Source organism: Trichosurus vulpecula, chromosome 6, assembly GCF_011100635.1.
Source record: "Trichosurus vulpecula isolate mTriVul1 chromosome 6, mTriVul1.pri, whole genome shotgun sequence".
Taxonomy (NCBI): Eukaryota; Metazoa; Chordata; class Mammalia; order Diprotodontia; family Phalangeridae; genus Trichosurus; species Trichosurus vulpecula.
Genome location: NC_050578.1, coordinates 282,320,343 through 282,341,207, shown reverse-complemented (window position 1 = coordinate 282,341,207; position 20,865 = coordinate 282,320,343). Strand labels below are relative to the sequence as shown.

The window sequence follows — 20,865 nt, the reverse complement described above, 5'->3', positions numbered from 1 at the left end:
GTGACATCACTGAGGGGAGGCGAGAGGGCCGGGATCAGAGCCTCAAGGAGTGCCTGGGTAGGAGGCTGGGGTGTGTGTATGTGCATGGTGTGTGTACATGTGTGGTGTGTGTGGGTGTGCATGTGTGTGTTGTGTGTGTGTTTGTGTGGTATGTATATGTAGTGTGTATGTGTGGTATGTGTGGTATGTACACGTGTGGTGTGTATATGTGGCATGTGGGTGTGTGCGTGTGTGTACATGTGTGGTGTGTGCATGTGTGTACACGTGTGTGGGGTGTATATGTGGTATGTGTGTGCGTGTGTGTACATGTGTGGTGTGTGCATGTGTGTATGTGTGTGGTGTGTGGATGTGTGTTGTGTGTGGGTGTGGGTGTGCATGTGTGTGTTATGTATATGTAGTGTGTATGTGTGTGTACACGTGTGTGGTGTGTATATGTGGCATGTGGGTGTGTGTGCGCATGTGTGTACACGTGTGTGGTGTGTGGATGTGTGTTGTGTGTGGGTGTGCATGTGTGTATTGTGTGGTATGTATATGTAGTGTGTGTGTGTGTGTGCGTGTGTGTGCGTGTGTGTGCGTGTGTGTGCGCGCGCGCGTGTGTGTGTGTACACGTGTGTGCGCCAGTGCCAGGCCGCCGCCTCCCCGGAGCCCGGGAGGAGAGGGTGGGTCCGGAACGCCGGGCGCCCAGCACACGGGGCTGGCTCAGTTTCTAGCTCGGACAAGGGAGCGGCGGCAGGAAATGAGGGTCCGAGGGTCCGAAGGCCGCAGGACGTCACCTGGTGGGGTGGGGGAGGGGCGGTGACGCAGGCGAGGAGGCCGAGGCCCAGCCCCGGGCCTGCCTTAGTCGGGCTGCTCCGCGGGCATGCGCGGAGGGGGAGCGCGCCGGGAGGGGACGGGCCGCTGACGGCGAGGCCGTGCGGACAGCTGCAACTTCCTCCTCGGCCGCTAAGGGGCGCGATGACCCCGACGGTAAAGCCGCCGGCCCGTGCCCAGCCTGGAATGCGGGAAAAGCCCAGATGTCCCGGCCTCTGGTCCGGCCCTTCGGGCGGCGCCCCGGGCGGCAGGGGGCGCTCCGAATGTGGGTGAAGGCAGCAGCCTGAGCCGGCCCCACGCGTCCTCCCTCGGACCCGTCTCGAGCTGGGAGCCTCCCGCCCGCCCGGCTCCTGGTGTGCCCTGGGAAAGCCGGGCAGCCCCCAGCTGGGCACGTGACGGCAAGGGGCGGTAGAGAGAGAGACCCCTGATCGTACAGAGGGGGAAACTGAGTCCTAAAGGGGCGGGGCTCCTTGCCCTGGCCATGTGTCCAGACTCCGTTCTGGGAAGAGCCTCAACCCCGGGAATGCTCTATGTTACACACACACGCACGCACACACACGCACATTCACACGAGCACACACTCACAGCACACACACACACAGCACGCACACGCACACATCACACACATTCACATGCGCACACCCCACACACACCCCACACACACACACACATGCACATGCACATAACACACACACACACACACACACACACACGCAATGTACACACCACACACACATTCACATGCGAACACACCGCACACACACACACCACACACACACCAACACACCACACACATTCACACGCGCACACACCGCACACACACACTCACAGCACACACATGCACACGCACACACCACACACACGCACACGCACATTCACAGGCGCACACACTCACAGCACACACACAGCACGCACACGCACACATCACACACATTCACATGCGCACACACCACACACACACACACATACCACACACACACCACACACTAACACACCACACACATTCACACACGCACACACCGCACACACACCCTCACAGCACACACATGCACATGCACACACCACACACGCGCACATGCACATGCACACAACACACACACAATGTACACACCACACACATTCACACGTGCACGCGCACACACACTCACAGCACACACATGCACACAACACACACACATGCAATGTACACACCACACACACATTCACATGCACACACACCACACACACAAACACACCACACACATTCACACGCGCACACACTGCACACACCACACACACACCACACACATGCACAGAGCTCTAATTTTTCTCCTGCTTTAAGCTCCACAAACAAGACCCTCTGTTTCCCAGATGAAGAAGCTAAGGCCCAGAGAGGGGCCTAGTCTCAGCCCAGGCACACAGGCAACAGTGGCCGCCGAGTGGAGGGGTCTGCAGGGGAGTTCCTCCTGTCCAGGCCACAGACGAAGGGGACAGGCTGGTCAAAGGGGGAGTCGATGAGGTCAAAGCCACGGTGTGGCAAGTGGCGGATAAGAACCGGGACTCAGCTCTCAGACCCGGGACAGAGAACATTAGGACTTGGACCCGGAGAAAGTGTGCTGGGCCCTGCGCACCCCCCCCCCCCCCCCCCCCCCGCCACGGCTGGCCCTGATCAGCATCTTGTGAGAGAAGACAGTGATCAGGAGAGGGGCTGATGGTCAGCAGAGTCTCTGTAGGGGTGGTGGGAGTCCCCTGGTATATCCCCGGTGCCTGGCTCAGTGCTTGGCATGCAGTAGGCACTTAATCGATGCTGATGGGCTGTTTGGTGCTCAGCTCTGCAGATCAGTCCTCTCTGGGAGGGGCTGAGCCCTGGATTCTGATTCCCCCTCACCCAACTCCCAAGAAATTCAAGGTTGACCAGGAGTCAGCTTGGAGTAGCTGCTCTGAACTTAGCTTTTCCTCTCTGGGAAGTGGGTTTAGAAGCCTAGAGAAAGGGGAGCTTTTGGGATACAAGCAGAATTAATGATCCAATTCATTAATATAGCGCCTCCAGCTATGGGACCGTGGACCCCATGGGCAGATCTGAAGGGAGGACAACTTCCCCACATCCGGGAAATCCAGGCCCAAGTATCACCCCCTTTCCATTGGCCCCATGAATCTTCTTGTGACCACAAATGCCTCTGTAAGTGTCCTGGGGTCCCAGGCAGGAGAGATAATCATCTGCGGGAGGGCCCAGGTGGCTCAGTGGGCAGTCTAGAGAGCCGGCCCAAGAGAGGGAAGAGGTCTCCTCTTCTTCCTTTGTCCCCTGGGAGGCTGGACCCGTCCAGGCCCCCCAGGATCCCCGTCCCCTACCGGGGACAAGGAAAGGACGATGCCCAAGACGTCAGCCACGTCCTTTCTGGATGACTCTCCTTGACCGCTAACATTTCTTCTCAGTCACCAGAGCATGACTTCTCTCACCGCTCCCTTGGACCCCCGCTCTGGGGCTGCTGCCCAGCTCTGGGTTCTAAAATTCCAGAAGTAGGTGCTCACACACCCTTGAATTATCATCCCAGCCCTAGCAAACAGGGGCCTGCTGTGGACGGGGGCGGGGTGTCTTCGAGGCTGCTTCCTGCCCTGACCTCCCAAGGCTGCTCCTCTAAGGGGTCAGTTCCTCAGGAAACAGAAGGCCTTGGAGGGTGAAGGATGCAGGGCCGAGGGCCAGAAAAACAAAATCAGGCCGCTTTTGTTCCAGTTTAGAAAGGGCAGGACAGGCCTGGGCCCACATCCTAACCCAGCACCACCTTCCCGGGGCTGGGGTACCCAGACTGAGCTCTCTCTGCTGGGAGCTGTTGGGGTGGCCAGAGCAGTCCCTCAGCCACCCCTGAGCCCAAAGGTCTCAGGGATCCCCGAAGGTGATGGGGTGGGGGGGCATTGAAGTGGAAGTGGGGGAAGGACATCCTACCTCTGCCCCAGGGGCCCACGGCTGCTAGGGGAAGGGGGCAGCCCTGGTGTCTGCCCCAAGCCTGGCTGGGGGGGCCTGGGAGGGGGGGCACAGTCTGTGGCTTCCTTTCTGTATGCCAAACACAGGGTTTTCCTTATGGAGAAGTCACGGATGTGTCCTAGCAGGAAGCGCCCTGGATTTGAGAATGGGACACCTGAGTTCCAATCTCGGTTCTAGACTTTGGACTCTGGGCCTCAGCTCTCCTATCCATAAAGAGTCCTAATGACCACAGTTTGCTTTGATATCGTACCTTCAAGTTTGCAAAGTGTTGCTACAGATTTCATCTAGCAATGATAGCGCCTACTATGTGCCAGCGCTGAGTGAAGTCCTTTACAGATCTCTCACTTGGTCCCTACAACAACTCTGGGCATTGTGGGCCATTAGCACCCCGACTTTCTAGATGAGGAATGGAGGTACTCAGAGAGTAAGTCACTTGCCCAGAGACACCGAGCTCCTAAGTGTCTGAGGCTAGATTGGAACCCAGAGCTTCCTGACTTCAGGCCCTGGGCTTTCACCCCAAATTCAAGGTGCTTAGCTGTGTCTTGCTTCTCTCCTGACTGACTGAGGGCTGGGGGCTGATGATTCGGAGCCCCACCTTCTCACCTCTCCATGCACATAGACATTTAAAGACAGCTGAGGAGGAGGCCCCACCAAGGGGTGACTGGGCACGTCCCTCCTTGCTCTGGTCCTGTCTCCTCCTTTGTAGCATTGGGTTAGACTAGACAATATGGAAGTGCCCTCACAGCTCCGCATCTGAGTCCTATGAGCCTGAGAGTCTTAGCAGAGACAGAGGCTGCAGGAAGCGTCCTCTGGCAGGCTGTGGGCTCTGGGCCACCACTGGCCTCCGTCCTCCATACTGCCCAGGGATTGACCCAAGGAGGCATGACTTGGGGTGTGTGCTGGGCAGGCAGGGCGTGTGTGTTCACAGAGGATGGGTTCAGAAGCCTGTACTGGGGTTCTCAGGTGTAGGCCATAGTCTGGCAAGACCCTGAGGCCAGGTCCTCAAGCACCCGAGGCTTGGGGTCACTGGGCCTCAGCTTTGGAGGCTGGGTCCTGCTGCCCGAGGGAAGAGTCACCAATTTACAGTTTTTGCGGGAGTTTAGAGGCCCTGGGGGGCTGGTTCCAACTACCCCTGCTAGGACCCGTCTCCTAGTATCATGTCACCTGGGAAGGGGAATCCGATAGCAGGGACCGCTCTGGCAGGCTCTGGTAACCCCCAGGGAACTGTCCATGGTCCACTACACAGCTCACTTTTCAGGGCCTGGAATCCTTCAGCCCCCAGACACAGAAGTCCTCCCCTGGCCAAGGCTTGAGACACCCTCCCCACCCCCAGCCCATGAAACCTTTCCAGCCTCCACACACACCCAGCCTAGCTCCTGCCCTGTGCACCAGCCATGGGTATGTGACAGGTGCTAAGAGACATCACCTCCCTCTTCTTCAGGCTCTCAGGTTTGCAAAGTGTTTTGCTCACCACACCCCTGAGATGTCAGCAGTGACAGGATTGCCAGCCCCATTACCCAGGGGAAGGGACTGAGGGTGGAAACACTGGGGTCCAGGGTCGCTTATATTCCATCTGACTCTCCTGGCCCAAAGAGGCCCCGGGGGTCTGCGAGCCCCGCCCAAACCTGAGCCAGAGCCCTCAGGTCCTAGCCCTTAGGTCCTGGGCCTCTTCCTCCCAGCTTGCTGGAATTTGCCTTTCTATTCCTGTTTCTCCATGGGATGGTGGCTAGTTGCATTTGTACTGAGAGTTGGCTCCTGGCCAGGGATTAGCATCACCTTCCGATTTGTCTAGGATGAGGATCTGGGCTGGGCCAGCCTGCCCACAGGTGCCTCTCACCAACCTTTGAGCTTCGACTTCCTTGTCCTTAAAGATAAAGGCAGGACAGAATCCTGTTTGGCCAGGCTTGGTGATGGTGGAGGGGGGCGGTTACCAGCTGGGTGGTGGCCGCCTCCTGCTTACTGGGCCATCCTCACCAACCCTGGAGGCCCAGATCTGCATTCTCTGTTCTTTTACTGGGAGTCAGAGCTGGGAGGGGTCAGCCAGGATGACCCCTCGGCTTTGCGCATGGGGAAACTGAGGTCCATGGAAGCGGTCAGAGAGTGAATTTAGTGGCTAGGCTGGAAGTGGGGGGCTGCCTTCACTTCCAGAGGTCTAATCTCTCTACCCTGATGGAGACCATTACATTAAGGGATCATGCCCATCGCTGTAGGGAGCCACACAAAGGAGGCTGGCCACCTGGCGGATCTCAGCGCTCAGTGGGAATAGAAATCAATGCATCAGCAAACATTTATTAAGCACCACCTGTGCACCAGGCATGGTGCCAGGGGCTGGAGACCCAAGAACAAAGAAGGAAGCCCTCTGTCCCTGCGTGCTAAGACTGGGGCACTCTGAGACGATGAGGATGATGACATCCTCCCAGGATCACAGGCCAATTCTCAATGCTTTGCTTCTTTTAGCTGTTCTTAGTGGAAAGAGGGAACATTTCTGGGCTAGGGGGCCACCCAGGCCTCTTCCTCCTCCCCTTGCTGCTGAACCAGTGCCTTCTGCCTTCCCTCTGTCTCCCAGGGCTTCGTTTCCTTCACCCTGGTGTTCTTCGTGGCAGTGCAAGTGACGTTCTGGAGATACCGGGAGCCCTCCAAGGTGAGTGAGACCTCTTCACCTCCTCAGACAAGCTCTGGGCTCTTTCTGCTTATAAATGTTTAACCACCGGCTCTCTGAGGCAGGGGCAGGGGGACACTCATCCAATGTTTAGTCTGCATTCTTAGTATTTTTTATTACATTCTTCAGTATAGACAATCCACAAGCAATCCCTCAAGCCCAGATCTGGAGCATTTGCTGATTTCCGAGGTGTAGGTGTTCACACTGACAATGCACCAGTAAGGGTGGGAAGAGGCTCCGGCCCACCCTGACTAGACCCTGAGGTGTCTGTAGAAAACAGAAGGCCAAGGAAGGGCCAGAAAGCTGGGAGGGATGGAAAGACTAGGCAGGAGGAGGGGAAGCCAGAACTTCTTCCTAGGGCCAAGCAAGAGGGCTTCTTGGAGGAGGCGGCCCCTCTGGGTCATGGAGGGTGGGGAGAGGTGTGGCTGCAGGTGGCGTTGACCTGGAGAAGCTCCAAGGGGACCCAGGGGTCTGGCTCAGGCTTCCAGCTCTACGAAGGGCAGGAGCACATCCTCTCCCCGGGCACTTAGAGGCAGGAAGTGTTGGCTCCCAATTCCTTTCTGGAACTGGTGATGGGCCCAAGGGCACCAAGCCAAGACTCTCAGCTTCCTGCCACCAACTTAGCTAAGAAACCATGCCTTGTCCCTCCCCAAGGGTGGGAGGGAAGGGGCCAATGCCAGACCCTGAGGGGCAGGCACCCCTGGGGCACAGGCAGAACCCATTCCCTGCTGCTCGGCAGTGGATCTCCCCTGGGGGTGAAGAGTGGGGGGGCTGAGGAAATTCTCAGATTAACAGTAATGAGGAGGGCAATTGAAGAGATGGCCACCATAGTGGAGAGGGGGTGGGGAAGAAGGGGGGTGAGAGGAGAGAGAGAAAGAGACACAGAGAAAGAAAGAGAGAGACAGACACACAGAGAGAAACAGAGAGAGAAGAGAGAGAAAGAGACAGAGAAAAAGAGAGAGACACAGAAAGACAGTGAGAGAGAGACAGAAAGACAGAGAGAGGAAGAGAGAGACACACACAGAAAGACAGGGAGAGAGAGAGAGAAAGAAAGAGACAGAGAAAAAGAGAGACATACAGAAAGACACAGAGAGAGACAGGAAGAGAGAAACAGAGAGACAGAGAGAGAAAGAGACACACAGAAAGACACGGAGAGAAAGAGAGACAGACACAGACAGAAAACACAGAGAGACAAACAGAGAGAGGAAGAGACAGAGAAAGACAGACAGAGAAAAGACAGAGAGAGACACAGAAAAACAGAGACAGAGAGAGACACAGAAAGAGAGACAGAGAGAAAGACAGAGAGACACAGAGAAAGAGAGAGAAAGACAGAGAGACACACACACAGAGAAAGACAGAGAGACAGAAAGAGACACAGAAAGCCAGAGAGAGACAAAGAGAGAGAGGAGAGAAAGAGAGACAGAGAGAGAAAAAAAAAGACACAGAAAGACTGAGACACAGAGAGAGAGCAGACAGAGAGACAGAGAGAAAGACAGAGGGAGAGGGAGAGGAAAAAAGACAGAGAGAAAGACAGAGACACAGAGAGGAGAGAGGCACACAGAGACAGAGAAGAGAAAGACACGCAGAGACAGACAGACAGAGATAGAGAGAGAAAGAGACAGAGATAGACAGACAAGAGAGAGAAGACAGAAACAGAGGGAGATAGAAAGAGAAAGAGAGACACAGACAGACAGAGAGAGGCCAGGCTGCGGGTCAGGGATGAGCTCCATCCAGGCCTGTCCATGCTCAGTTGCTCCTGGGCTGGGGTCACTCGCTAAGGCCCAGCACAGTCCTAGAGGAGGCCAGTATGGAACCTCTGGAGGCTGCCATCTGTCCTGGCCGGGATGGCCTCTTGTGGCAGCTCTTGGTGAGCCAGTCTCCCCTTGGAGGGAAGGCTCCATAGTCTCGGCCACAGTCATGGTGGGGTGGGGTCAGGAGCCCAGTGGTCATGGTCCACGTGGCAACCACACCATCAGAGCCCACACGGCATCCAGAGACCAGATCCAAGTGCTGAGGAACGAGGTGACAGGGTCCTACCCTCCGGGAGCCCCAGCCTAGAACATGGGGATCCCAACCCTAGGGGAGCCACAATCGTGCAGAGCTAACAGACTATGCCTTGTCACTCCCTGCGGGTGAGGCACAGGAAAGCAAGCAGGTAGGGGCCTTTCACCCCTGAATTTTATTTTTTAGATATCATCCCTTCATATTCCACATATTCATACGTAGCAAAGGCCCGTACACGCGTCATCACGTTTCACCCTCACAACAACCCTGGAGGCAGGTGCTCTTACGATGCCATTTTGCAGAGGAGGAAACTCAGGCAAGCAGAGGGTAGGCGCTTTGCAGGATCGCATGGCTAGTAGGTGTCGGAGGTCAAATTAGAACTCAGATCTTGCTGACTCCGGGCCGCTGTGGCTCCACCTAGCGGCCACTAAGAGAGGATAACTAATACTAGCAAACATTCACTTAGGGCTGCCTGTGAGAGGAAGGCCACGTTCCCTACCAGGGATGAAGTGACCAAGCCAAGACTGAAAAGAGGATATTTGCTCAGAGTCTCACAAATTTAATCAAAATTGCTTTAAGCAGGAAAGTATGGGGCGGGGAGAAGGGGAGAAAACTGTCCATGCTTATTCACCGAACTAGAGACTCTGGAGGAGACAGGAATCCAGCCCAAGCCTAAACTATCTGGGCATAGACTGGGGCAAACAACCAAGATGAACTAGAGACCCTAATTCAAGGAGGCAAATTTGGCTTTATAGGTCTCATGGGGACTTCAAGGGGAGGAAGCTACGTGGAACAGTAGAGAGAGGAAGACCCTGGTTCAAATTTGTCCTCAAACACTTACCAGCTGTGTGACCCTGTGCAAGTCACTTAACCCTGATCACCTTCCCCCAAAAGCCAGACTTCACTGGATACTACTTGGGGCTGGAGCAGGTCTGGGGTGTGCCTACTTCAAAAGCTAGAGGATGATCAAAGGGAGTGGGCGTGGGGTGGGGTGGGGCCAGGGTACCGAAGATATTAAGGTGATATGCTCAGGTGAGGAAATCCAGGCCCAAGATGGGGTGTACATGGTGGAGAACACCATGTAAAATTCAGTACAGACAAAAAGAGACATGATATTGCCTTGGAAGCATGCAAGAGACCACCAGGACAGAAAGAGGACGTAGCTGAGGGACAGGCCTGGCCCAGCCATAGGGTACCTCAGCGGGTCATTCCAGATGTGGGAATGGGGGTTAGTTTGAAGCACGTGAAGTCTGGTAGTTAGCCACACTTGCATGTAGAAGGTATAACTCTAGAACAAGGTTTGAGATGTAAGGGGAGAGCTGCACAGTGGAACTGTCTTTTTCCCTCATCCATTCATTTGTATGGAAAGGTCAAAAGATTTTGGGGGCCAGGACAAACCACAGTGCTTCAAATGCACACAATTCCTCTGAGACTTTCCTGGTAAAGCTCCTTGAAATGGCTTTTAGGGTAGAAGCTTCCCTAAGAAGTTAAACAGGAGCCATAAGGACTTTCTAACCTTAAGTCAAATAGAGGCTGGGGATGGAGATGTCAGTCCTGGTAGGAGGAGGGAGAAGATTAAAAGGCAGGCCAGGGGCTCTAATTAGCAGACAATTCTGTTCTAAGAGAGCATGGTCCCAGCAGGTTATGGCTCTAGGAAAGGGTGGGTCTCCCTCCTGCTGCAGAGAAAGCAAGTGTCACCTAACAGAATGACTATTTGAGGTTCCTGCCATTCTTAAAGACTGGAAGCTTTGCCTCTGGGCTCTACCCTAAAAGAGAGATGGAAGCAGCCACCCCTCTTAGAGGGGAGAGGTCACACCTGAAGGGGAGCAGGCCTACTGAGAGTAGCCTGGCCACACACTGCATCATGTGCTCCCCTAAGTGCTGTGGGCTGGGTCCACAGGGTTTTCTGGTGGTCCCTGGTGGGTTGCTCAGGGTCAATAGTTATCCTGGGCAGGGAAAGGGAGTAGAGAAAGAAGTCTTCAGTTATCCAGCCATCATCTCTCTCTATCTCTCACCTCTCTTTCTCTGTGTCTCTGTCTTTCTTTCCATGTCTGCCTCTCTCTCTCTATCTCTTCTCTGTCTCTGTCTCTGCCTGCCTCCTCCTTCTGTTTGTTTGTCTCTCCTCTTTGTCTCTGTCTTTGTCTCTCTCTCTCTCTGTCTCTGTATCTCTTCTCTTTCTTTGTCTATGTTTCCTCCTTCTGTCTGTCCATCTCCCCTTTCTGTCTCTTTGTTTCTGTCTCTGGTAACTGCAGGGGAAATTAGGGAAGCCAGGATGAGGGTAGAGAAAACACCCTCATACATGTCTGAGTTTGTGATAGAGAAGGAGGCTGGGTCTGTCACTTGCCCTGGATTCCAGAGAAAGGATAGGCAGGGTCCCAGGGAAAGTCAGCCCAGGAATGTTGCGACACTCTCCAGAAAAATATGCTCAAAACACAGATTCACATAAGGAGGAAAAGGGCTAAGATGTCAAAACAAACAAACAGGGGATGCAGCTAGCAGGGCACTGGACATTTTTGTGTGTCTAAAAGATATGCAGAGAGGTGGAAGTGAGGGAGGTGACAGGTAGCAGACACAAGAGGGTGGCCATGTCTGGTGAAAAGGTGAGCGGAGCTCCACTGTCTGGGCACCAAGATGGAACCCAAGAGGAGAGCCAAGGACACCAGGAATGGACCTGGGGAAGAGGAGACCAGAGAAGGGGAGGGCCACTACTTGAGATAGATGGGATGATGATGGGGGCTAGAAGGAGGGAAGCAGAGCTCCCCAATTCTCCGCTTCTTCACTCCTCTTGACCAAGAAAAATGCCTTTTGGGCTGAAAAGGACAGTCCAGGACAAAAGAGGCAGCCAGAGTCCTAAGGCCCAAGGTTGCCCTTCAGGAGGACAGTCACCAGACCCAGCTGAAACACTACTGGCTCCTGGAACCACTGGCCATGATATTTGAAAAGTGACAGAGACCAGGAAAGGGTGTGCGGGCCTGCAGAGGAAGAGCCATCCCCTGTTCCAAGCAGAGAGAAAAGCAAGTCTACAAAGTCTGGGCCAGTAAATTTGCCTTTAGCTCCGGCAAAGCTTTAATACCTGCTCTTAAGAGGGTGGTTAGCAAACCTCTAGAAAAGGGCAGGGTGATCCCCCACAGGCAGCATTGAGACCAGGTCCCCCTCAGCTAATCCAAAACCCTCTTGTACACTGGGGGGGTTGGGACTGGTCACTCATGGCTCCCGGTGCCCTCAGAAGGCAGCCTCCAGTAGAGTGCCCGGGAGCCCAGGCTTCAAAGGACCACATTCATCACGGGCCTGGCCTTCAGAGCCCCTCAGCTTTGCAGACCGCTTTACAAATAAGGTCTCATGTGGTCTTCGCAACAACCCCGGAAAGCAGCTGCTGTTATAATCCCCATTTTAGAGATGGGGAAACTGAGTCAGACAGTGGTTAAGTGGCTTCACCTGGCTAGAGTGTGCGAGGCTGGATTTGAACTCAGAGTCTTGCTCACTCCAGGCCCACCGCCGTCTCCAAGGTGCCACCTTGATGGAGGAACTAGAAGCAATTGTGAGATTCTGGGGGGCAGCCAGTGTACGTTTGATGGAAAGAAATGACCAACGTCAGTGTCCCCAATGGGCTGCGGCCCAGCGTGCCTGCACCCAACCCCTCCTGCTCTCAGGGCTTGGCTCCCTCTGGCCTCCTTTGCTCCTCTTGGCTGGCTCCGAAGCACATAAGGGATCTATCAGGACTGGTGACTCAGCTGAGCCTCCTCACACTCCTAACCCCCATTTCATAGAAGAAGAAACCAAGTCTGCCAGAACAAAAGGGACTTGGTGGTGGTCTCGAAGCAGAGCTCAAGGCCAGGGCTGCCCTCTGTGCGGCTAGGCTGCCCAGGGAAGGAGGGAGGGAAGCCCTCAGCCCTTTATTGTCTGCCGGGCCGGGAGGCTTGGGGCAGATGGGGGTGGGGCACGCAGGAAATGCTTGGGGGGGGCGGGGCGGAGCAGCAGAGCAGCTGTGGGCCAGATTCTTCTTGACACACTCACTTTCCCTAAAAAGACGCTTCCACAGGGAGAAGAGTCTTCTCTGCTAACCTCCCGCTCTGTATGAGCCCGGCTTTCTGCCCCTGCCCCTCTCCCCGTCACACACACACACACACACACACACACACACACACACACACACGCACACATATTTATGAAACATGCATATGCTATATGTGCACACACAAACATATCCATATGCATGTACACGTGTGTGTGATGTGCCGCACATGACACATGTGCACACTACATCACAGACACACACGCACAGATATGCCGATATATAGACATATGCATGTACATACACACACATACACGCGGGAGTCCACGTGCACAGCTGGCCCCCAGCTTGCAGAGGAAGGCTCTGGCCAGAGGGGTCCCAGAGGTGCCCACTTGGCCTCAGGCTCAGCAAGCAGATAGCCCTTCCTGTTGACTGACCAGAGCTGCCCGTCCACTTCCCAGGCCTCCCATGCTTCCCCCTCCCTGCCCGTCCCCTTGGGAGAGGATTTCATTCACAGAAACAAAGTTTACCCCAAGGTTTCCAGGGAGATGAATTATCGATGAGGTGGTACAGCCTTCTCTGAGACTCAGTTTCCCTCTTTGTACAAAGAGGGGGCTGCGCTGGGTGATCTCTAAGGTGTCAGATGCCTGACACATAGTAGGTGCTTGATGAAGGCTTACTCGGCGGCTTGACTTCAAAGTTGGCCAATGGATGAGATTTTAAGCCCTGCCTGGAGCAAGAACCTCAGGGATGCTGTGCAGCCTTAGAACCCAGGTTCTGGTTTTGTTCTGTTTTGGGGGGGAGGGGGCTGCTCTTCACCCTCCCCCAGGCCCACCCCCAGTTGTTTCCACAACTGGGCTTTCATTAGCCCGATGGAGGGGGAACCCCTGCCTGTCCTCCCCCCTCCCCATCAGGCCGTGGCCACACCCAGCTCCAGAGGTCCAGGGAGGCCACCCCCACTCTGGCTCTGATCCCATGGCTTGTTCCCTGCCATCCTCCATGGGGATGCTGGATCTTAGGGAGGAGGGATTGAAAGGGGAGAAGCAGAAGGCCTTGGGGATTTCACAGATTTTGTAACATGATGAAGGGGTGTGTATGTGTGTGTGTGAAGCATGAGAGAGACGACAGAACTCATGGACCAGATCTGAGAAGCTGTCTAAAGTCACCCTCTCATTTTAGAGATAAACTGATTTCGGGGGAGGGAGAAGGGAGGGCCTCTGTGGGCACCCTGAGCCCAAATGCTCTCTGAGGCCTCTGTTCTGTCTTCCCTCACGCACTACATCTGCTTCAACCTCCTCCTCCTCCTCAGAGCATGCCTCCTTGGCTCTCCACTGCCAGACACTAGGAGGGCCCAGGGCACACCTCGGTTACTAATTAGGCTGCTGACCAACCTCTTAGGAAGACACAGTAGGCACTACATAAATGCTGGCTGTTATTTATCATTATCATTATAGATAAGGAGTAAGTTTTGACAGAAAATTTGGTTAAACACCTACTATGTGCCAAGCATTATGCTGGGCATTGGGGATATGAAGACAAAGATAAGAACCACCTGCCCTGGGGAGTTCACACTCTACTGAGGAGAAGCCACACCCACCCCAGCAGATAAGTCAACACCACTTATAGACAAGGCTAGCATCAAGGCGCCTCGGTGCCAGGCTGAGGGGGTCAGGAATGGCACTGGAGCTGAACCCTGGAGGAGGTGAGGAGGGACACTCTACCAGGCCGCAGCCAAGGGGGCCGGGCCTCCCTCAGCAGTGGCTGGCTCTCCCCTCTCCCCCTGCCATGCCTGGGCAGAGGGGTTCAGAGGGGGCTGCTGCAAAGTGTGAGCCCCTACAAGTTTATCTTCCAAATGGGGCTCAGCCATAGCTGGACCCACATCTTGGGATCAAGCCGGTCACTCCTCAGGGCTGCAGAGGATCCCAGGCGTGGCCAGCTCACGCTCTGCCAACATTAGAAACTCACAAGGTTTCAGCTGTCTCCAAGAGCAGGGAAGGACAGAGGGGCCACGGGGGCCCAGACGGGGAGCTCAGGTCCCCAGCAGCGGGATGCCCACCCTCGTGCTCATGAAACCAGGAAATAGAGATGGAAGAGGAGTCTGTGGTTGGGGTCCTCTGTAGGGCAGGGCCTATCTTAATCATTGGCTTCTGTATCCACAGTGCCTGGCACATTGTGGGGGCTTAATTATTCATTAAGCAGGCTCATCAAACCTCCATGTGGCAGACTGAACTGGGCAGAGTGTGCTCACCGTGCTCCTAAGCTGGGCTTTCAACCCCTGTTACAGAAGGAAAACATTCCAGGGTGAATGTCATGAGCAAAGGTGTGGAGGTAGAATCTGCCTGGCATGTGCGGGGAAGGAGCCGAGCCTGGGGGGCCGAGGGAGCCTAGGCCAGAAAAGCAGATGGGAGGGGCCAGGCTGTGGCAGACCTTGAATGCCAAGACCAGATCTCCCAGAAGGATGCTTGCTGTCTGGCCCACTGATTTCTCTCTGGCAGGAGAGCTGCTGGGCTGTCTGCCCTAAGTATTGGGATCAGTAAGAAATCACAGTAAAAATGTCCTCCCATTGGCTGCTCCAACTTGGACTTGGGAGAACAGAAGAGAAGGGGGGGGGCAGTGCTGGGCTGCCCTCTCCTGTTTTATTGAGGAGCGTCTCCCAGGCCAAAGGAAGAGCCCAGGCTCCTCTTCCTGGGACCTCGGGGGGAATGTTTTCTCCCCCATACACCTCGGCCGACCATCGTCCTGAGCTGTGGCCAGGTAAGCCTTGGTGGCTACCAGCCCAGTGTCCGGGGCTCCTGGGGCTGCCCCACTGGCCATGGTGGGGCTGTCCTCATGGTCTCCACCAAGCAGCGGAGCCTGCTGGGGAAATCTTCAAGGGCCCAGGCACAGCCACTTCCATCCCCTGATGGGGGAGGGATTGAGACAAGGGCCTGCCCTGCCTGGAGATGAGTATCTTCTAGTTACTGAACCCCTGTGTGCCTGGCACCGTGCCTGAGGACAAAGCTGTGGCCTAAAAACGAGCCGAGGACAGGGATACAAGATGGGAAGGGAGTCAGTGAGGGGGGCAGAGGTAAAGCACTCCAGCAACGTGACAAGAATCATAGTAATAGCTAACATTTATAAAGCACCTACTGTGTGCCAGGCACTTACTAAGTGCTTTACACACATCATCTCATGGGATCCTCACAATAATCCTCAGAGGTGGCTTCTATTGTGACATTCATTTTACAAATGAGGAAACCAAGGCCAAAAGAGGTTAAGTGATTTGCCCAGGGTCACACAGATAGTAAGTGTTTGAGTTGGGTTTGAACTCAGGTCTTCCTGACTCCAGGGCCAGTGCTCTGTGCACTATGGTGCCACCTAGGTGCCCAGGAAAGATCACTTTCATCCTTTTAGGAAGGGGATTTGTTCTGTGAAGTTTGGATTCAGTCAAAGGGCTGCACTTGAGGACCTAGAGGGCTGCATGTGGCCTCAAGATTGTAGGTTCCCCACCCCTGATCTAGGGGAATCAGGGAGGGCTTCACTGAGGAGGTAGTCCCTGACCTGGGCCTCAGAGAATGAGGAATTCAGTGGGTGGGAGGTGAAGGAGAGGGGAGAGGGCAGGACAAGCTCTGGAAATGTCACCAGTCTGGGCCTCAGTCTCCTTCGTGTCTCGAGTGACATTAAGGTAAACTGAGGCACACGTTCTGGGTCTCACCCAAAGGCAGTGAGCAGGACAACATGACTGGTTACAAAGTCAGAAGCATCAGAGGCCTGGGGAGATGATTGACAGGCACTCAGGGAGGTGTGCTTGGCAGCAGCCTCTTCCTCCCCTCCATCTGGTAGCTAGAAGTTCCAACGGAGCCAGGGTAGAGAGACGGCTGGCTTCCTCTGATTGGCCAAGGAGAGCTTGCGGGCCAGAGGTGACTGGTTTCCTTTAATTATAGTGATTTTAGGGAAATGGAACTTTGAGACTTAACTCAGAGAGGAAAGTGAACCTCAGAAGTGAATTTGAAGGATTGTCCCTGAGGCATTCATACAAAATGGCAGGAGAGACCCAACAGGATCAGTTACAAGATAGAATGAATTTGATTTTCTCCACAAAATGAGAGAGTTGTTTGGTTCTTCAGATAGAGGTGATTGTAGTGTTCACGATGGGGATGGTGGGTACGGGGCTGATAGAAAAGAGCCGCTGTGGAGCACTGAGGGCAGATGGGGCTCTGGTGGGCATGGTGCTGATAGAAAAGAGCCACTGTGGAACGCTGAGGGCGGATGGGGCTCTGGTGGGCATGGGGAGGATAGAAGGGAGCCACTGTGGAGCCCTGAGGGTGGATGGGGCTCTTTGGAGGATATGGGGCTGATAGAAAGGAGCCACTGTGGAGCACTGAGGGTGGATGGGGCTCTTTGGAAGACATGGGGCTGATAGAAAGGAGCCGCTGTGGAGGGCTGAAGGTGGATGAGGCTCTGGTGGGCATAGAGATGATAGGAAGGAGCCACTGTGGAGGGCTGAGGGTGGATGGCATTCTTTGAAGGGCACGGGGATGATAGAAAGGAGCCACTGTGGAGCCCTGAGGGTGGATGGGGCTCTTTGGAGGGCATGGGGCTGATAGAAAGGAGCCACTGTGGAGCCCTGAGGGTGGATGGGGCTCTGGTGGGCATAGAGATGATAGAAAGGAGCCACTGTGGAGCCCTGAGGGTGGATGGGGCTCTGGTGGGCATGGAGATGATAGAAAGGAGCCACTGTGGAGGGCTGAGGGTGGATGGCATTCTTTGAAGGGCATGGGGCTGATAGAAAGGAGCCACTGTGGAGCACTGAGGGTGGATGGGGCTCTGGTGGGCATGGGGATGATAGAAAGGAGCCACTGTGGAGGGCTGAGGGTGGATGGGGCTCTTTGAAGGGCATGGGGCTGATAGAAAGGAGCCACTGTGGAGCACTGAGGGTGGATGGGGCTCTGGTGGGCATGGGGATGATAGAAAGGAGCCACTGTGGAGCCCTGAGGGTGGATGGGGCTCTGGTGGGCATGGGGATGATAGAAAGGAGCCACTGTGGAGTGGTGGTGGTGATAGTGGGAGCATGCATTTAGGGTAATGGCTCACCAGGGATGGGAAGAGAAGGGGGAGGAGAGGGCAGGACCAGAGGGGGTTTCCCAGTCTCACGGCCTTCCTAATGGGCTCTTCACAGGTGGAGAACACCATGCTTGACACCTACGACCTGGCTTATGAACAGGCGATGAGGAACGTCTCTGACATCTGGTGGCAGAGGCTGGTAGCCATCCATGACACGGTGAGCCCTGGGCGGGCTGAGGACGAGCCCCGGGCTGGAAGGAAAGCAAGGGAGCTTCTCTAAAATGAGAGTCTGTGTCAGAAATGGTTTGATTTCTGTTCTAAGGCCCAGGAGACCCTGCAAAGTCTCCCTGTCCCGGTCCTCAGTTTCCCCACCTCTGAAGTGAAGAGAGCTAAAGGAGTATTGAGGGGGGGGGGCGGGGCTCACAAAAGGGCCTGGAGAAGTGCTGGGGGCTGCTGGCAGCATCTTCCCTCCCGCTTGGCCTGAGATGAGCCAGAGAGGACAGGCCAGGCAGCTCCAGACTGCTCCCTGGCCTGCCTCTCACTGGGGCCTCTCTGCCATTTTTAGTTTGGCTGCTGTGGAAAGAGCTCACCTCTCAGCTGGCTTGGACATGAGGAAAAGGCCTTGTGCAGGGGAGTCCAGCAGAGAGAGGTACAGAGGAAGGCAGGGGACTGCTGCCAGATCACTTGGGAAGGGGCCGGGGGAGGAGTGTGGGGAGGACTCTAGCCCTGTCTTGGCAGCCCCCGTCAAAAACTATCACACACAGCTCTCCCAGGGAGGGAGGACCACTATGGTCCCCATCCTACCGATGAAAAAACTGAGGCCCCAAGGCAGTCAGTGACTTGTCCAGGGCCACGCAGTGAGTAAGAGATAGGATCCAAAACTGGGTCTCTGGACCCTGGGCCCCAAGCGGCCATGTGCTAGAAGTGGATGGAAGGCTGAAAGGCTCCCTGGCCCAACTGCCCTCTCGGGGATAGGCAGCTTGTGGTTCAGAGCCCCCCAATCTCAGAGCTCAGAGGCCAGCTATCCCAGTCTTCGCTTGAGCCAAGCTGGTCCCTCCAACCCCCCTGCCAAGGGCTGGCCCAGCTTCCTAGGAGGCCTGATTCCAGCTGGGGGCCACTCTGCCCTCCAGCTGATGAAGTCTGCCTCTCAGTCCCTTCCCCACTCCCCCTGCCTGGGGCCAAGAGACCAGGCTAACCCCCCTCCACAGGACAGTCCTGCTCCAGCCCCACGCCCATGTAAGGACTAAGCCCCTCCATCTCCTCTGCCCCATGCTTGTATAGCCTGGTCTCCTTAGCATCATGGCAGCCCCACCCCACCCCTAAAGGGCCCCTCCTGGGAACTGTCATGATGATCTAATGCCCAGACAGTGCCTGGCACGACTCAGCCAGCCGAGGCGGGCAGCTGATGTGCAGCTGCAGGGCCTGGCACAGGCGAGGGCGGGGGCTGTCTGGGGACCCCTTCCTGCGATGCCAGTCCTGGCTTGAGGGGAGTGGAGGTGGGGAGGGCTCCTCCCTCAAGGTGGGCATGTGGACTGGCCTCTGCTCTGCTCAGCCTATCTCCCTCCCTTCCAGGGCTGCCTCCAGGAGATCAGAAGCTTCGTGAGGGAGCACTTGGCCTTAGTCACCCTCCTGTTTATCATCACTCTGGCCCTCATGGTACCCACCCTGGCTCCCCCCCACCCCCTCTAGGGCTCCCTCCTCCCCCCAGGGTTGGTCCAGAGTAGAGACAGGGTTAGGTTAGGCCTAGCCTTAGAAGATGGCCCCTCTCCCCCTCGCCCATGAACAAGTCCCGTGATGACCCCTCCCATTTCCTCGGCCTGGGCATCCTTCCCTGGGCTAGGCCCTCTGGCTGAAGGAGAACTTTTAACTCAAAGAAGCCACAAGCTGAGGGGCCTTCAGATCATCCAGCAGACCCTGCCTGCATGTTACAGACGGGGACGCTGAGGCCCTGGCAAGTGACGGGATTTGCCCAAAGCCACAGAGGGAATGAGGTCCTCTGACTCCCAGCGAGTGGCCCATGGATTTGGTGTCAGAACACCGTGTGTGTGACCCTGAGTCAGGAACCCCCCTCCTCTGGGTCTCGGTTTCCTTGTCTGTGAAATGAAGACAGACCTCGCTCGACTCACAGGCTTCTAAGGTTTCTCCCAGGCCTAAATCCTCAGGATTCTCTCTCCCTGGGCTGGAGAAATGGAATGGCCCAGACACCTTCTCCAAAGCCAGTGAGCTGGCCAGGGAAGGTGCCCAGAGGCTAAGGGCTCCGCCCCTGCCTCCCTTCCCTCTCTGCCAAAGGCCACAGGGGTCCTTCCAAGAAGAGGCTACTAGGACTGAGAGGTGGGAGGGCCCTCCATTAGATGGGGCTGCCACTGGAGGATGCCTCCAGATGCAGAGCAGCACAGGTCAGAGATCTCCTCCCACCACCTCCTGCCTCCTGCCTCAGACCAGGACTTCCCTAGAGAAGGCCCGGCCACCCCCTTGAACCAGGGCTGGCTCCTAACGCTCCTTCTTTCTCCTGCTCTTAGGTTTATGGAATGTTCCTCACCTCCTTCCTCTGGCTGACCATCCACTACGGCAGGAACCTGGACCGAAAGGGCCACTACACACTGACCACCCAGTAGGGCCTGGCTCAGGCTGACCCAGGGGCTGCTGCCAATGGGGGAGTCCTCTTTCCTTCCTTCAGTCCAGCCAGGAGCCTGCCCAAGGATGGAGGCAGCCAGCCCTGCCAGGAGCCCTTGGCAGTGTGCTGGCCACCTGTGGCTTAGAGGGGAGAGCCCTAGAGGTGAAGTCAGCCACTCCCCACTGCCTGCGGGGCCTAGGACATGCCATTCCTTCTTGGAACCTCAGTTTCCTTATCTGTCCAGAAGAACGATGATAGCTGCATTCTCTCCCTCTCAGGACTTTATGAGAAAAGTGCTTAATGAACTTCAAAAAGCAAGAAAAGCTCAACAGTTGCCAGCTGGGGCCAGGACCCCCTGCCCCTCTCTGCGCCCCTCCTCTCTCTCGCTGAGCTCCAAACGATCCAGCGGTGACCACACTCAACATGCTAGAATGGGGAGTCTTTGCTTGGGCTCTCGGGGCACCTAGAGGGTGTGTGGGTAGATTGCAGGGGATCCTGGGAACTTCTGATCTTTGACAACTGTATTTCAATATAATTAGTTTCCTTTGTGATTTTATGCATTTTTACTATTACTATTATAATGTGGTGGTATGGGCCAGAGACAGAGGCTGCTTTGTTTTCTTGTTTTAAACATGATGGTGAGAAGGGTTCCTAGGCTTCACTGCTGAGGTTTAAGACTGGTGGGACCTCAAAATAGCAACACAAGGTCCTGCCTGAATGAATTCAACCTAAGCCTTCTTTCAGCCAAAGAAAAACAAGGTTTA

The 20,865-nt window shown here is 55.5% G+C and overlaps 1 protein-coding gene across 2 annotated transcripts in view; it reads left to right on the top strand.

The window, feature by feature from the left end:
• Positions 1–20,610, top strand: part of TSPAN32 (tetraspanin 32) — a 29,215-nt gene extending 8,605 nt beyond the window's left edge. Inside the window, exons 4-8 of one of the 2 annotated variants that reach the window (XM_036765601.1) lie at positions 6,336–6,410; positions 17,603–17,704; positions 18,053–18,136; positions 19,060–19,143; positions 20,007–20,610. In XM_036765601.1, the coding sequence (XP_036621496.1) occupies positions 6,336–6,410; positions 17,603–17,704; positions 18,053–18,136; positions 19,060–19,143; positions 20,007–20,102 (441 nt within the window). In that variant the 3' untranslated portion in view covers positions 20,103–20,610. The remainder of the gene's footprint in view (positions 1–6,335; positions 6,411–17,602; positions 17,705–18,052; positions 18,137–19,059; positions 19,144–20,006) is intronic. The other variant, XM_036765602.1, reaches the window with a different exon arrangement.
• Positions 20,611–20,865: the final 255 nt, after the last annotated feature.